General features: G+C 38.3%; 1 protein-coding gene across 1 annotated transcript in view; it reads right to left on the reverse strand.

Moving 5' to 3' along the window:
- Positions 1-2,335: 2,335 nt before the first annotated feature.
- The window catches only part of asic4a (acid-sensing (proton-gated) ion channel family member 4a), a gene marked incomplete at its 3' end in the record, with an annotated part of 80,580 nt that continues 64,462 nt past the window's right edge, over positions 2,336-18,453 (reverse strand). The window contains exons 2-10 of the mRNA XM_083908551.1: positions 15,382-15,526; positions 14,859-14,986; positions 14,576-14,729; positions 8,624-8,677; positions 6,727-6,880; positions 5,678-5,769; positions 5,402-5,481; positions 4,072-4,182; positions 2,336-2,461 (exon numbers count right to left, since the gene is read on the reverse strand). Of these exons, the coding sequence (XP_083764677.1) occupies positions 2,336-2,461; positions 4,072-4,182; positions 5,402-5,481; positions 5,678-5,769; positions 6,727-6,880; positions 8,624-8,677; positions 14,576-14,729; positions 14,859-14,986; positions 15,382-15,526 (1,044 nt within the window). The remainder of the gene's footprint in view (positions 2,462-4,071; positions 4,183-5,401; positions 5,482-5,677; positions 5,770-6,726; positions 6,881-8,623; positions 8,678-14,575; positions 14,730-14,858; positions 14,987-15,381; positions 15,527-18,453) is intronic.

Consider the following 18,453-nt stretch of genomic DNA (forward strand, 5'->3'; position numbering starts at 1 on the left):
TCACGCACAGTGGATGATAAGGGCAGGTGAATGTTGTGACCTTTGACCGATACATTATGCGTTTACATCTTTTAATTTGTCAGCACTTTAATTTGCAAATTAAATTAATGAAAAACAATTAATGCGAGATTTGTGTTCTTGTTAAAACGTTACTATGTAAACTTTTGCTCTGAGTAAATATTAAACAAGCTACTTTTTTTTTTTTTTTTTTACATTTTTAGCACAGTACTTTTACTTAAATAATATTTTTTTATTAAATATATGATAGTAAAATGTGATAAAAAATAGTGGTATTTTGACTTAAATAGCATATTTCAGTCCTCTTTCCACCTCCGACTACAACTGCATCTATTATTTGGAATATGTGCATGAATTTCTCCAGGAGTTTAACTCTAAAATGTGTAAACATTCACACAAACATGAATCAAATCATCACAAGTCGCTAAAATAACAGGTCACGTGAATCCTCATGTTGACGTTTGCTACATTCGTGCAGTGGAAAAAAAGGCCGACCTTTGGTCACGACAATGAAACAAGGTGTTCTGTATTCACTCTCAGTGAACTTGTGCTCTTAAAATGTTTAGGTTAAAGTAATCCATGAAGAATATTTCAGCCTCTGGAACAGTGTTTATATATACACACAGTAAGTCTCCTCTCAGCAGTTGTGGAAATTGATTTTTTTTTTTTTTTACCTTACAACTGCAATAAAACTCTTCCTTTCAGTTTAATGTGCACAGTCATGTGTGCAAAATGTCACCGTACACTCTCTCTCACACACACACACACACACACAGATGTCAGGTCTACACTGTAAATAGCAGCTACACCTTTACAGTGGCTCTGGCCCACAGCTGAAAGAGATGACTTGGCAAAAAAAAAAAAAAAAAAAAGATTTAATTCTGTCTCTTATTGCTTAAGTCAGCTTAAAGTTATGACGCTAACTGAAGTGAAGAGTGGAGATGTGGGCACAATTAAGTGATAATAAGTCATTCCGGTACAAGCGCGTCATAACTGAAAGTATCATACATTCCACATATATACGTATCATCGGCGTGGTCTTGGAAAATGTTTAAGTAAAAAAAAAAAAAAGAGCGTGTGAAATGAATGGATTCCTTACAGTTCACAAATTTTTGTTACAAATGCATTGATGTGTGGATCTGCATCTTGTTAAGTCTACAGTTATTTGCTACAATCGTGATTTCTATTTGTCATATAAAATACGTTTTTTTTTGTTTATTTAAAATGTATAAATAACTAAAATTACTTATATATATACATATATGTATATATGTATATATATATACACACACATGTATATATGCATATACATATACATACATATGTATATATGTGTATATATATACACACACATATATGTATATATGTATATATATATCCACACATATATGTATATATATACACACATACGTATATACATATATGTATACGTACATATGCATATATATATACATATACACATATATGTATACATGTATACATATATATATAGTATTAACGTAATATAAACAACAACAACTAAACCAGGACTGTTTTTTTTTTGTGGAGAACGTTCTCATGTACAGTTGGACTGACTTTATGTACAGGTACAGTGCTACGATCTAACACCTCAACCACATCCAGACAAACTGTATCGTGTGGAAAGATGCGGCGAGTAGGTTCAACATTTCACCCCATACTTTGAAATGGCCGTAACATGAATAAGATCTCTTTAATGAAGTATTCTCATCTTGTATACAATATAGAACATATAGTATAATAGTATCTCTTTAAATAATTACATAATTTAGAATGCGTAATGGCTTGGTATGGCACAGAGTTTTTTGTTTTTTTTGTTGAAATAGAGGAGTCGTCGCAGATGGATACTGACAGAAAAGATATCAGAGATGTCAGCGGAATAAATAAATAAATCATATTTTTTTTTTTTTTTAGAATATAAACTGGATCGAGGTGACATGCAGTCCTCCACTTGTTCCCTTGAAGTGATCATGTACCAAAAATTGGTCCTGAAATCACAAATTGCCCCGACTTCTCAGGACAAACACTGAAAGGAGCCCAATCCAGAGAGGGGGAGATAGACAGGGAGGGAGGGAGAGATGGGGAAGAGGGAGAAAGAGAGAGAAAGCTGTGTCCAAATTTGTGCCGACATACTGCACATACAAGTGGTTTGTTAGCAGCACAGCTTTGGTGTCTGACTTTGGCTGTAGCTCTTCACTGGTGACAGCAAAGGAATGACAAATATGCCAAGGGTCTGTGATTAATCTCACAGACAGCTCATATCTTTTGTTGTCACCAGGACTGGAAATGATGGTCGGCTCTAGCAAGCAAAGTCCTCAAACACCCCGTGGTGTCCGGCGTGATGGTGGTGAGGGTGGTGGTGGTTGGGGAGAATCGTGTTGGCGTACGCCCCCTCAGGGTGATTTCGTGTCATGTCATGAGGCTCCTGTGGGAAGCAGATGAAAGAAGATCGTTTTTTAAAATGTGGGGGGAAAAAAGCACTCCACTCTCATGTAGAGACCACGAACTACATGTATTTCTATGTCCAAACTTCACGTCTTTCTCAGTATTGTGATATTTAGATCTTGTGCTGCCATCGCAGGACTGCACACCAAAAATGTATATCACAGTATTTTTCAAAGTTTCAACGGTTTCAGGATATACAGCTGTATTATTTTACCATGTTCCAGTGAGAGAAAAAAACACACAAACCCATCTTTGTGGGGACATTTTATCTGGGAACAGTATTTTGCTGTGTCATGTTCCATATTTCATATACCAGTCTTGCAGTATATGAAACAAATCATCATCATGTCAATCTCAGCTGACATAGGGTGAAAGGAGGGTTACATCACAGGGACACATTGAGAAAAACAACCAGAGCTGAAACGATGAATCGATGAATCGATTATTCATCGATTACTAAATTAATCGCCAGTTTGAAGCTTTTTTCATGATTAAAACAAGATTTCTGATTGTTTTAGCTTCTTAAATGTCAATATTTTATTTGTTTCTTTGCTCCACATAACAAAGAAATCATTAAGACTGAATCATTTTGGTTTGTGGACAAAACAACATTTCCAGGTTTAACAAACACTGACCAACCGATTAATCGAGAAAATAATCGACAGATTATGGACTGTGGACACACACATGGAGAGAACATGCAGAAAAGTCCTTGTGCCTGCAAAAGGCAAAAGTGCTAACCACTACACCAACTGTGTATGAAAAATTCATATAATAAAAAAAACATTAAAACAAACAAAAACGGTATAATGACCAGCACTAGTTTTACGTAAAGACAGATGGAGGCAGCAGCAACATTGCGTGAGTAAAGTGAGCTGCAAAATTGGTTGGAGCTGAAAACACAGACGTGCACATGAAAAGTTTAAAAAAACAAAAACTTTGAGGATAAATGCTTCCTGCCTCCACTCGCCTACACACAAACTCCCTCAGGCAGGTGTGATAGTATTGCTCGACAAAACATAGATCACAAAAGAAACAAAAGAAACAAAATCAACAACAAATTCACCAAAACTTTCGCACTGCAGCATTCAGTGCAGAACTGAGCCTCACTTTTTGTTAAACAGACGATGTAAACCAGTGCGTCTCAACCTGAAAACAAAGATGAGTGAAATCTGATTTTACAGCATCCGCATGCAACCAAGACTGTGATAATTGAATTGTAACAAAAACAGATTTTTACTTTCCCTGGCTGACTCGTTAGAAATGAAAACTCTGCAGTCACTGCAGCTCCTCTTTGTCGCATCAAATTACAGTTCGATGTGCGACAAGAAAGCTAATGAAACAAAATAAGCATCCGAGACAATGTAATGCAAGTCAATTCAGCTCCGGGGGGAGATTAATTAGCGACGTTACGATCTTCATTATTATTATTATCAGAGTGGAAAAACACATTCATTTGCTTTTCCCTAAATTACTCTCTTGTCATTCTCCAAAGCGGCGACAGTGCTGCGGGGAAAGTTGTACACTTGACACAAAACACTGTCATTTGTTAGTAAAACAGAGTGTAAACTGTATATGTATGTGCTGTACCTTTGCTTTCACTTCCTCCACACCCACTGTGGAGACAGTGCTGCTCTGCTGCTGAATCTTCTTCTCCTCTTTCTGCGGCCTGACCAGGCGCTGTAGCCGGCGCTTGGTCACCTTGTAGCACAGGGAGGGTGAAAGAGAGTTTATTCTCACTCTCAAGGTCTACAGAAACGTTCAGCAGATTAACATTATAACACAATATACAAGATATTCATGGTGATATTTCACACAAGTAAAATCGCTTTCTTTGGATATGGAATGATGTATCCTTCACAATAATAAAACATGATGATGCAAAATAAACCTTTTATTCAATACATTTTAAATTAAAGGCGCCATATGTAAGAATGTGGCCAAAAACAGTTACTACACTCAAATTCAAAATACCAAGGCCTTTTTTTATTATTATTATTATTATTATTATTATTATTATTATTATTATTCATTACATTTCTAGGGGTTTCGTTTTCTCCGCCATTGTAGCTCAGACGTAACTGGCAACCCGTGGTGGCTCAGCAGCTGAGACTGCAATGATTGGTAGACGGCGGTAGGTGGCGCCACATGCCAAAACATAATTTCAAAACATAAACATGATTTGCAGTCTGCAAATTATTATTTTATTTAATAGTACCATGGCAAATGAAAATACCAAACAAGCTTATATGTATGTAATTTAATGCTGAATATAATACATTAAATAAGGAGATAATTATAACCAGAAGTATTATTATTATTACTTTTATGAAAATATTGCTAGCAAGTGTTATATTTTCATCACCTCGCTGGCAGCTGTGTCTCAGCGACACACACTGTGTTTAAAAGAAGAGTACCATGTTTTCTTTATAACACGATATTACAGTAAGCGGTGGGCCGCATGTAATCGATTGGGGCCCACGGGCCGCCAGTTTGACACCTCTGCTTTGAAGGGATCGAGCTGAGGCAGGAGTTCATTTCACGATGAGCGTTAGAAGCATGTCGTCAGCGCAGGCCTGAGCGGATATTACTGTCTCCTGCCTGGAAATCTAATGAAACTTCTCACATGCATAACAAGTGATAACATTGACACTGCGCGATGTTGACGTGATAATGTCCGGAAAGGAATCCTGATAAACACTGACACAATCTGTGGTTAACATTTACAAGGAGAAAAAAAAACCGTCAATATGGAGGAAAATTAAAACAGATGACGGTGCACTGATGTGTTTTGTAAATAGCGACTGTTGATTATAACGAAGTAGGACAATAGCTGTTAATTATTTCTAATTATTGCACAGCAGCGTTCTCATTCCGCTTGGTGATTGACTGCGTGAGCGGACCGCCACGTACACTGTACCTCATAGATGTAATCCAGTATTTCTAAGACTGTCAGGATGCTGGCTCCGATGAATAAGCCCATCTGTCCTCCAATGTCACCTGAAAAAGAGAGTGTACTCACAGGAAAAAAAAGGCACAAAAGACACGACGCCAAAGCTTTTCCCACTTTTCCCTGCTAATATCAATAAGAGGTGAGTGCTGCTATTACAACAACACCTGTCACTCCGGCAATCAGCTGCAGGTCTGTGTGATTTTGTCAGAGATTTTAAAGGAAAAACATGAAAGAAACTCTTACCCAATAAACCTGCGACATCATAGGCTTTCTTCTGCTCAATAGTTTCATAGTTCAGAGCTTCAAAGAAGATGTCCAAGACCAGGAAGTTGTCTCTGGAAAAACAAGCAGAGAGCGGACGGACGACGTAGGAAACAAAGTCATTTGCAGGTTTGTTAGAAAATGTAACTGATAAAACTGTAGCACACTAAGTCAACGCCATGCACACTGTAAATTGCCATCATGGGATTGTCAGGCCTAAAGCGCTTTACACAGTTCTAAGCATCCAATGTGAGATAATGAGGTGTTTCTGGGGTTTAACTGAGATGAGGAGAAAAACACTGCCAGTCTGCTCTGTCATCACCATGTCTCTGATCTCGCTCTGGATTCACACATAAAACAAAACCTGCCAATATTAAAAGAGCGTTTACTTTATACCACGTTCCAAATGATTAGGAATGAAATGCATATCCGTTCATTCAGACCACACAAATGAACTGATTCAGTTCAAAACTGTGCAAGTAATATTCAAAGCAAGATATCATTTACTTCCAAACAAAATAAAGACATTGTGATGGGATAAAGTAGTCTATAAACTATGTTGTGTCTAATAGGAATGGGGTAGATATTTAGTTTATCTATCATCAGTATGAGTTCAATAGAAGAACAAAAAAGATAATGTAGTTTGAATTATTATCATTGCTACACTGTGTTGGCAAAGTCGTGCACAAATGTGGAATTTAATAACTAAAATGTCATAATCATCTACGTATTAGACCTTAATATTTTATAACAGCAATAAGCTAAAATATAAATATATAGTATACAGTATAATAATATACTGTATTACTGTAAGTATTTACTACTTGTGTGTGTGTCGTCCCTGACAATCAGCATCCCATTACCAAACGAATAAACGTATAAATTGATGTATGTATAAAACCACGATTGATTTTTTGTTTATGGTTGTTTGCGATTACAGTCTAGAGGTCATAGTTTATAGTCCTTTTTATTGAACGCCACATCATTGCACATAAGTGACTTTAGTCTTGTCGAAAGGCTCTACGTCGTACCTGATGTACTCCTCCGACTTGTCATATTTCCTGGAGAGGTAGCGAGCCGAGCCCTTGCTGGGGATTTTAACCATGGAGAGCTCTTTACCGTAGCGGGTGAGATTACAGGGCGTCTCACACGGACAGGTGTCCCCGCTGTTCTTCTGCAGCTGTGCTGCAATGGAAACAATGGAAACGGGGGGGTTTAATAGATATTAAGTGGGCCTGGTTGTTGGCAGTAAGAAGACAGACACAAACATACGTGACAGGACACAGAATAGTAAGTAAAGGCGACGATTTTGTGTCAGCCCACAGCATTATTAAGGGTTCACTGTGCAAGATTTTATTGGCATCCAGGAGTAACCAACTGAATAGTCCTCACCCCCCTCCTTGAAGAACATCCCACTTCCAGAATATCTCTGGACATCCAGACAGTTTGATCTGACCCGCGGGGCAATTCATAAATAAATAAATAAATACCTAAATAAATAATCAATGGCACTTTGGTGGAGTTTTATGTCCAGCCGGCACTTTTCCCACAAACAGACCAAACAAACTCTGACAGAGACAGGATTTGTTGTGAAGCCACTCTCTGGTTTTTGGACAGAAAGAAGAGGTTATCGCTAACAACAGGAAGCCCGATGTGGCATCCGAGTATGTGGATAGGTTTTTACAAAAAAAAACCACAGCAGCGTTTTGGACTGGAGAGGTTAGTGTGATATACGCGTTCAATAACTTTGTATGGCCCTCAAAAGGGAAATGGCCCTTGATAAGAAATAAGTTCCCCACTGGTGGTGGTGAATAAGTGCTTTCAGGTAATGCGGGAACATTCTCTCCAGAGTGTCTGGTTTGTGCACAGATAGTTTTAATGTAACAAATTGATTATAGCTTCTAAAATACAAAATGTGCAAACTCCCCCCAAAAAACCACTGGCAATATAGACTTAACAGAGAAATGTATAGTTTTTCCTTTTTAAATAACAAAAACGTTTGTTAGTCGAAGTGTATTAGTTAACAGGCAATAACAGTTTTTGCTCAGAGAATAAATAATGCAGTAAATTCGTCTGTGATTGTTTCCACGGCTTACAAACAATTAACATGAAGGCAAAAAAAACCCCACAACAAACCAAACACAGGATAGTAAATACCTTTTTCTATTTTCTCTTTTCAAATTCTCAACATATTCAGCCCAAACAAAGAGAAGCAGAGGGAGCAATTAATGCAGTAATTATAACGTAATGATTTATATATTTCGCAACTAGTGACTAGCTTATTTATATGCAGGAGCAGACACGGCACATTTTCTTTGTCTTTGTCTTGTAAGAACAAAACACCTTTGCAATATAAATATACAAATTATGTTTTCATGGAAGGGGGGGGGGGGGGGTTTATTCACACTATGATTAGGGAATATGATGACATCACATGAATGTGGCCTCTCTTTATAAGATATATCTACGGTTTTATTCGGCCATATTTCAAGTGGGTTTTTGAAGAGAGACATAATTAAATGTCTGGCTTATTTTGGCTCAGAGATGATAATTGTACTTATACATTTGCCATAAAAATGTCCCCCTTTTTTTTTTTGTCTTTGAAAGTAAGGCACCTTGGTTCAGTCACAGTCTGCTGAAGGAGAGTGGAATAAAAAAAAAAAAACTGAGGGTGGGGCGTGGAGGGGGTGCAGAGACACAGCAATGGAGCCTTGTTTAAATATTAACAGTGGAACAATAGCGACGGCACAGCCATCAAGCTCTAAAGTGACTAAATCACAGTGAGGAAAAGTCATTTTGAAATATCTCGTCTACCTCCAGGTATTTGTATTACAGAGGGGAAAAAAAGCCCTTATTATATTTAGTGATTGTGTTTCCATTTCCTATCTATTGTAATGAGAAAAGAAATGAGGGAAGATTGTTTCTTACCGAGTGCTTTGTCAACACAGTTGATTTTACTGGGAGGGCAGATATCTGCAGTTCCTGGAGAGGAGAAAGAGAAAATGAGTCTGATCAATCAGAAACAAAATGATCAGTGACCCGTATCTGTGTGCAATGAGGAGCCGCGGCGGCGAACAACGCGCCGCAGCTTATCATTCATCTCCAAATGAAGGCGGTAACAAAACGAGGACGGGTTTGCGTCCACGGAGACTGGACCGTCTTGGACGTTCGTCCTTGATGGCACTGAGAAATGGAGCATGCTGGCTGGCTCCACCCGCGAGGCATATTTAGAAAGTCTTTAAAAAACAATCAATGAGTCACTTCCTTCGCTGACTCACACATTGAACCAGACTGTTAATGACAGGTATTCATCAGAAACACAATTAATTGGCAAAAGATGTGTTTGTTTGCCGTTGAAAAAACAATGTTCGTTTCAAATAATATCTCACGACTGGAGGAGGAACGGTTATGATTTTGTATTTTGAATAAACGGAGAAGAAATGCTTTGATTTAATACCAATATTATATCATTATAATATTACTGTCTGCACAGAAATGTGTGGAGGCAAAAGCACAGTCTATGTTGTCTACATATGAAGAGCAAAAACAACTTAATGGTGTTTTTTTGGGAGGTGGTCATCCAGATACAGAAATAGAGTGGAACAATAAAATATTAATATCAGCCCAAAAGATCTGGGGGAAAACACAGTTTTGCTTCAAACACCACAGAGTGCAGGAAATATATGTGGACACATAAAATGTTTTATTACTTTGTGGCCATTAATAGTAGTAATGGCCACAAAGGCGACCACAAGCTCTTCAGATAAAGCTGCAAAGAAATTTCACAAAATGTGAAAAGTTATATCCAGTAAACCATCACGTGATGATACCAGCTTATGTGTGCCGTACTTTATTCTTCTTTATTATACTAATTCAGTTTAATTCAATTTCCACATAAATGGGAACATGATTTCGACCCCAAACTAGGATTAAAGGTGCATTATGTAATAAATCTGAAGCAACTGGCCATAAAATCCTACTACTATGTTACATAGACTCAGAAATAATATTCATATAACAAACTAAACTCACCAACAACAACAGTACAGACAAAATTTTCGGATTATTAAAAAAAAATTTGCGGATCGCAAATCACATTAATGATTTGAAATCATGTTTTGGCATGTGGCGCCACCTACCGCCGTCTACCAATCATTGCAGTCAGTAGAGTCTCAGCTGCCGAGCAACCACGGGGTTTGCCAGTTACGTCTGAGCTACAGCGGCGGTGAAAACGAAACCTAAAAGACCTTGGTATTTTGAATTTGAGCGTAGTAACTGTTTTTGGCACCATCTTACATATGGCGCCTTTAAGACCACGATCCCAATGCTACTCGTGTTTGGTATCAGTGACGTTTTTCATTACTATAGTATAGTATATAGTAGCTCCTCAACGTGGGCCGGGTCGTCATAGCACCGCTGCATGAAACTGCCGTTGCCGTTTTTTTATACGAACACAAAAAAATAGGGACTAGTAAAGCCGTTGTTTTCGGCTCACAATCGCCAACTTTCCGTAGCACTGTCGCTAAATACACCTCTGTTAAATATTAAGATTTTAGACTATTTCCTTGCTATATGTTGCCGATAAACAAGTTTTTAACTGATCTATAGTTTGGCATTGTTCGGTTTGAATCCCATGTAGGACGTCGCGCTCATGACGGCACTCTCTGACCAGATCAGTGGCCGGCCGTCTGAACGACGTCACATTTTAGTTTCAGCTCAGCTCGCTATGAATCTCACCAGAGCAGGTACTAAAAAAAAACAAAAAAACATGAGGTACTAGGTACTATCGCTAATGGAAAATATGATCTGGTGGCTTAAACTGAGTTAAAGTTAAACAACAAAACTATAAAAAACAACAACAACAAAACAGTAAAGTGGAAAAACTAGGAGAGACAGAGTGTGTTGGATTATGTAAACACATGCTAATGAGAATCTGCTGCTGTGTGAAGACGACAGTAAACAGTTGGATTATGAGAGCGAGTCCTACAAAGAAATGGATTACCAAAACAAATGTGTGCCGTTTCTCTCATAAATAATAACAAAAAAAACTTACAATGTATAATTCTGAGTGACTGCCGCAAGACAAAAAAAACATATATATATATAAAGAAAAAATCATTTGTTTTAGGCACAGGTCTCTTAATTTCTCATCGACAAGGTGTTGTTGTTAGATCGAGGCTGTTAAAGATTTCAATTCCCAAGTTGGCCTCATGCTCCTCTGGCAATCTGTAAAGATAAATGTGTTCTGAATGAAAAGCAGTGCAACAATACGTTTTATTCACCACTGAGATTTGCAGTCAAACTTAAAGCGAGCTGACCAAAGGCCTCTTCTGACGCCGCACAAAAGCTGCAGTGTTAAATGCATCTGATATAATTGATATCATATCTGATGTAATACTTCACTATGGAACGCAACATGCTTCTGTTCCTTCTGTCCTAAAAAACTAGCCTTTTTTTGTATTTGTCTCATTCATTTGAATAATTGCAACTGCAATCAAAGATGCAATTTCCCCACGCTCAATAATTATTGTGATAAAATCCGATAACTGCCGTTTTCCTAGTATTTATTTTATGGACAGAAACCAACAAACACAGAGACTTTGGTTCAAACCTTTGTTATATTGATATTGAATATAATATTTAGTCTGCAGTCTAAATCTGATTTTAATAAATCTAAAGCAACTGGCCATAAAATCCTCATAATATGTCACAGAGACTCAGGGATAATGTTCATATAACAAACTGAACTCACCAACAACAACAGTACAGACAAAATATTTGCATTAAAAAAAAATATTTTGCAGACTGCAAATCATATTTGCTATGTGGCGCCACCTACCGCCGTCTACCAATCATAGCAGTCAGTAGAGTCTCAGCTGCCGAGCAACCACGGGTTGCCAGTTACATCAGAAAACGAAACCTAAAAGACCTCGGTTTTTTGAATTTGAATGTAGTAACTGTTTTTGGCCACATTCTTACATATGGCACCTTTAAGCATATCTGGATTATATCTAGCTTGAACACCAGCCTGTAAAATGGGAGGCGTATAAACTGTATTATAATCTGAAAGAGATTTCCTTTGTCAAAACTCCACCTTCAGTTGCTAGTGTGCGAGTTTAGATCTTTATTAAAACTTACCTCGAGTCAGAACTCTCACACCCAGTTGTCTATTCATATGAATCCGCTCATATTTCAACTCTGTGACTAAGTGGAGCTGCAAATGTCAGGTGCACTGTGTAAATATGGAAATGATTCATGCAAACATTCAAAGTTTCCACGCTGTATCTTCAAATAGAATCGCTACAAATATGCTTACTTGTTAGACATGTCAGTCAAAGTGGCCGCATTTACAGATTCAGACTCCATGCACTCAAGACCTTCTTAATTAGCTTTTGGATGAAAATAAACCTGACGTATTAAACATTTATAGATTTATAGTTACTATGCGATGGAAGACTCAATCAAACAAAGGAAGAACATAAACACAAAAACAGACAGATATTATTTTAGCGACCAGATTAAACAAAGGCCATAGGATTGTTTTTGGTTGGATTTGTGTAAAACGAATTGGTCCAATGTTTTCAAATAAAGATGATGTATTCTCTTATACATCGGTGAGTTTTAACTTAAAAAATTAATCCACGTAAATCGATTTTCGACGAGTCAAGTAGTGGCGGCTTGTCAATAGAGGCTCCGCCCGACCTGTTCCACGCTGGTGCCACACGGAGGAGAAGAAGAAGAGACTTTCATTGATTTAAAAACCTTTTTTTTTTTTAAATGAGCAAGATAAATGTTCTAGCAGTTATTGAGAAAAATCGAAGTCTAAAGATGTGTAGAAGAGAAGGGAGATGGAAAAGGAAAGTTGACTTTGTGAGGTTTTCATTGTCGTTAATTACTCGTTCACGAACTATGTTTACTTGTTTTTTTACTTAAGCTTTATTTAATACTGCATGCATACAATTATATTTAGATTAATTAACCAAGCAATTACATTGCTGTTGTTTTAGCAACAGGTGTTTTAGTCTGTAACCTTTCTGTAACTTGCAAAAATGGTCAGAAATGTTATATTATGCACAAATGTGTCATAATTTATATTTTTTTAATTGGGTGAGATAGTTTGACATGTTTTCTTTATAAATAAATAAAAATAACACTGTCAGGAATGATGAGAAATTAAGAGTCTGTAGGTAACAAACTCTTGCATTTAATTAATAATTTTAATGTAGACATGAACTACTTGAAGCACTGTAAGCTACACTTCCACCACACTGATTGTGTGAACGTGTGGTTTAGATGCGTCACCGACCAGGAAGCTGAAGAGCAACCCACTCCAGATAGCAAGCATCAAGGTCAGGCAACCCAAATTATATTTGTACCTCTGCTGCAAGCGTTCAAGTGGCCTGAAAATGATGACAGTCGGGTAATATCATGCAAATACTGCTCTGGCTGCTTTTTCCTCCATCATGTGAGATCACACCGTTTTAATCACTGGGAAATACTGGAAACAAGTAACTCTGATCTCTCTCAATTTAAGTAGTTTTGTCACTGCAAATATGAAATTGAATGAATTTTGAATTGTTTAAACTATAGACTGTATATAAAAAAAGATGCAGTCTTCAGGTGTATGGTCTATGGGAAACTTCAGTTTCAGGTCTCCTCCAATAACACATGATGTCAAATTTGTATTGTAATTAATTTATTTTATCTTCCCATTTACGGCCACACAACCAGGGCCGTTTCTAGCTGTTTGGGGCCCTATGCGAGATACTATTTGGGGGCCCCTATTTTTTCAAACTCGAGGTAGAGATTCCTAACTTTTTCTGATTACCCCACAAACACTTACATGCTTTGCAAATATATGCATAATGAATGCATCCAATACATACAAATAAAGACAGGTACTTTTAATTCTCAAAAATATAATAAAATATGAGTCTGAACTTGCAGTTTGGGGGCCCCCTGGTGGCTGTGGGGCCCTATGCAGCTGAATAGTCCGCATATATCAAGAAACGGCTCTGCACACAACGGATTAGCGGCTTTTACTGTTTGACTGACGGCAAAAACACTGTAAATTTAGCGTTGGCTAAAAGAAAAACAGAGCTAGCCTTTAATTGTTTTAGGTACATAAGCTTTATTTGACTTGTAAATTGTGTTTCAGTGTATTGTCAAGTGTAGTTTTACCAAGTTTTATAATACTTTATTGTACTAATTATGTCTTACATTTATCATTTGACAGTTGTTATGTGTAATAGAATGTGTTTAGCTTGTACTTGTTATGTATATGCATTTACATGTTAATGTGTTATGTAATTTTAGCATGTAGTTCTGTGTTTTAGTGTAGTTTTACATTTGATCATGTATATGTTGTTATACTGTTCATGTAGAAGCCCACCTAGGGACAAGAGCTGCAAACTAGCAATAGCTACAAACTCTACATCTAGTTGCATTATTTGTATTGGAACTATGTTAACTGTATTGTCCCTATTTAAATAAAATTCTAATCTATTCTGCGATGGACTGGTGAGTTGTCCAGGGTCAGCTGGGATTGGCTCCAGCGGGCCCACAACCCTCATGTGGAGGATAAAGTGGTAGACAATTTATTCATTTTCCCATTTAGCGGAAAATAGACGATACATTACAGCACATATGAGTGGACACCAGTCTGATTGACAGCTGGTATCATGCAATGGGAGACATCTGTAAAGTTCCAGTTGCAAAAACTATCATGCATCTTTCAAAGGGAAGTTTGCTTTGCACCCAGAAGACTACACTGAATTCTTTATACAGTTTTGTTGTTGCAAATATGTAATTTCATGACCTTGCTCACGACATGATGTTTGATAATGAACCGATTATGAGGCTCGGGGGGCGTGGTCTTACCAGGCATATGAACCATCCTGCATTTGCACACTCGCACGACCTCGTTGGTCTCGCACAGCAGGTGGCAGGCGCTGATGCTGTATTTGTCGTATCCTGGGAACTTCTCTTTGCTGGAGGAGCGGCAGTTCCCCCAGGGCTGGGGCAGGTAGGTCAGCTAAACACACAGAGATTTATTAGACCCCAGTCTCAACCACCAGGGGCCAACAATTTTAGGAAGAGCGGGAGTCTGGTGATTGCTGGTGGTGGGAGGGGAGACAGAGATACCGTGATGAAGAAGACCTACCCTCTGCTCCTGACATGAGACAAAGGTCTGGAAGCCTGGAGAGACACCAAAGCCCAGCTGGTGGATGTAGGGAGGCTCGTCTTGACTGTGGATCTGAACTCGTATGCCAGCCTCCAGGGATGTCTCATCTCCAGGATGAAACGGAGCACGAACACGAAGCGTTGCAAAGGGAGAGAACAAGGGAATTTCAGATTGCTGCCTCATCTGACAGCTCGAACTCAGTTTGATGTTAACTGCAAACCATATTTCAGTCATGTTTGAGAAATAAGCCAGCAGGGAATTATAATATGTGACAACTAGAATGCAAGCACAAGTCTGAGGCAATATATATTTTTCCCATGAATACTCCTTTCACAAATCGGAATTTTCAGGGTGCAAGAATGCAATCAAAAGCTGCATTATTTACAGGATGTAACCCAGAGAAATAGATACAGGTTCTTTTTCTTCCTTTTTTTCATTTTTACCCCGGCAGAGGGATCTCATGCTCGTAGGATTACAATGGACAAATAGTTTGGAGGCTTACTTGTCTCTCTCCAGATGGGCAGATATTCATCCTGCTGTATATCCAGCATGATCTCCAGACCGTTCCCCATTCCACCCTGCTTGCTTTTCCTGGATGTGCTCTTGTTGCCATTAAAAGTGTAGCATTTCCCATATCTGGTGTAAACCTGAAAGAGCACAGATTCATATCATATACCATCACCATAAACATGACAACGTCCACATGCTGGGTGTCAAAGACAGTGAATCAATGTGAAGGCAGAGATATGGCACAGGAATAAATGAACAATCAGCCTCTGTTAGCAGAATATTACCCACACATCTGTGGCTGTAGTCTCTTATGGACTTTGATAAGATGCATGTGAATGGATTCCCCCACAGTACCCACTACATGGACCCCGCACAAAGCTGCTCAGTAGTTTTACCCTGCCACAGAGATATCAAATGGCATAAGAGACGCTTTAATCTTCCTTCAAAAGAAAGCAAAAGACAATAAGAGAGAGAGGGGTCGCTTTAAATGAGCTATCACATCACCACCTATCAGAGGAGCTGTCTCGGAGGGGGACACATCATCTCTTTGTTTATGCCTCTCATCTTAACTTCTGCACTGCAGAAAATATCCTTCTTACAAGCCATTTATCCGTTTCCTCCTCCGAGTATAGATGGCACAGCCTGGGATCCACATGGTTTCTGTCGTCCCCCAAAAAACACGATCCTGGGAACTCGCCACATTATGACAACAACGAAGTTTGAGTCCATATTATTTGTTAAAAATAGAAACAATATGCTTATTTTTATTTGATAACCCCTCTGCAGGTCCAGTCAGAATTAAACACGGATGGCAGCTGCGTTAAAAATTTGATTTCTCACCATGTGGCAGTATGTGTCAGGCAGCCTTTCCAAAAAAGAGAAAAACATCAAACGCAGTGTGAGGAATGAATTACTGCCGGACATTTACATGTAAATGAACGTCTGTCACATTCAAAACCCTTTGCCAAACCAGTTCGCACAATGCTGATGAAGTCTAAGTGCTGCGGGTGAATTTCTGTATTTCAAAGCGAATTGGAAATTCAAAATCGGGGCGTCTGCGGTGACATTTTACCATCCACACTGAGGACCGTTAGCGATGACTTTAACGCCAACCAAGGGACACAAACAAATAATCCCAGACGTGTGTGTGGGTCACACAACTAGGAGTAGAGGAAATATTCCAGATGACGCACCAGATAAGTGAAAAAGTGATCACAGATGGAAGTAGAAGAAAAGAGTAGGTATTTATAAAATACTTTTCTAAAGTATTCCGCAGTATTTCTGTAAATACTATCACTGTCAGGAGGGCGAGACAATCTTCTGCCCTGCAGGTTTGCATATTTTAAATAAACTTATAGTGGCAGTAAAAGCCCTGAGAAGACCATATTTTAAATAAACTTATACTTTCCACAGAAAAGTTTTCTCACACTGAAACGCCCGTGGTTCCATTCTTACTAAAGTGAGGATCTATCCCTCATTCTATTCCATTTTTTGTAATGGCCAGACAGATATTATGGTCATTCCATCTTATTTCAATTGAAATCATTATTCATTTTGGTTCACACACATGTTGATGTGAAGGCTCATTATGCGACTATGTTGCTGCTGCTATTACCTGGAAATTACTTTGGAAATATCACAACATTACTGTAATAGTATGTCTTTATTTCCATTGTTTTGCATTAGAAATAAGAGAGTTATACCATAATATCACCATCTTTTACTGCACTGAAATCAATTCAATTAGATTTTATGTGTATGTATAGCGCCAAATTATACATACAGTACATTAGCTTAAGACACTGTACATAGTAAGGCAGAAATGACAGTTACAATATTACAGAGAGACATTAAACCCAACAGGTCACACAACAAGTGGAGAGGAAAAAAACTGATCTTTTAACAGGATTAAAATCTCGGATAGAACCAGATTTAAAGATGTGCAGCGTCTGCCTAGACAGGTTGGGGTGAAAGGAAAACGAGGAACAGGGGAGAGGTGTTAGGGTTTGGATTTGTGGGACAGAAAGGGGGCGAGAAAGGGAAAGATCTGTTGGGATGATAATTAAAATAAATAAAACTAGCTCTTTAAGGTATGATGGGATAATTAAGGGATATGTACGTGAGGAGGAGGAGGAGGGTTTTAAATTGAAACTGCACAGGGAGCCAGTGTAGATATGGTTGGATATGGTTTCTATTTCTAGTTCTTGTTCCTGGCATTTTGAATTAACTTTTAAGAGACTTGCTGGAACACTCTGATGTAACAAGTTGGAGTAATTCAATCTCGATGTAGAACAGCATCCTTTAAGGACAACTTTTTATATTTTTAATTTTCATATTGTTTAACAGGTGGAAGAAAGCCATTCTCGTCCTATACCAGCATTAAGTTTTGTGCTTTACCAAACCAAAAAATATAACATGTCAAAATATATATGGAGTAAACTGATGCACTGGAGTCATGAGAGAAGGAATTTAAGCCGATGAAATCACGGAGCAGGTAGGGTCAACAGATGAGAAGCTGGAGAAAAATGACAGTGGATTAACAATGGAGCAGAATAGATGTCAGACAAATCATTACAGAGACACAGTGACAGTTCCTGCTTCTCTCCCCCAACACTGCTTTCTGACTTTGATATCAGCCTGATGCACCTAATGAGCACTGTGATGTCTAAATAAGGGACACTGGTGGAACAACACAAGCTCTCATTTACAGACCACAGGGTGTATTCACATAGGAGATGGTTGAACAACAAATCAAAGCCAATGGTGGTGCGGTTCAGTCGAGTACTTCCCAGGAACAGAGTATTATTTTGTATCGTTCTCCACAACAGTGATTAGAGTAAGAAATGACCCCCATTTAGAAAAGCTTGTGTTTAGACAGACAGCTGTGTTTTCAGCAATAATAGAGCCCGGGGTCTTTGATCTGGGCGTGTGCATTTGTGCATGGACGCATTACGTATGGTAACCTTCAAAGTAAGTCTTAGCGGAGGACGCAGGAGAAGAAGAAAGAGCAGCTGACACAATTACAGATCTCAGCTCAGGCTATGATGTGGTACAAAGACATTGA

This window comes from Microchirus variegatus (genome assembly GCF_963457635.1).
Source record: "Microchirus variegatus genome assembly, chromosome: 22".
Classification (NCBI taxonomy): domain Eukaryota; kingdom Metazoa; phylum Chordata; class Actinopteri; order Pleuronectiformes; family Soleidae; genus Microchirus; species Microchirus variegatus.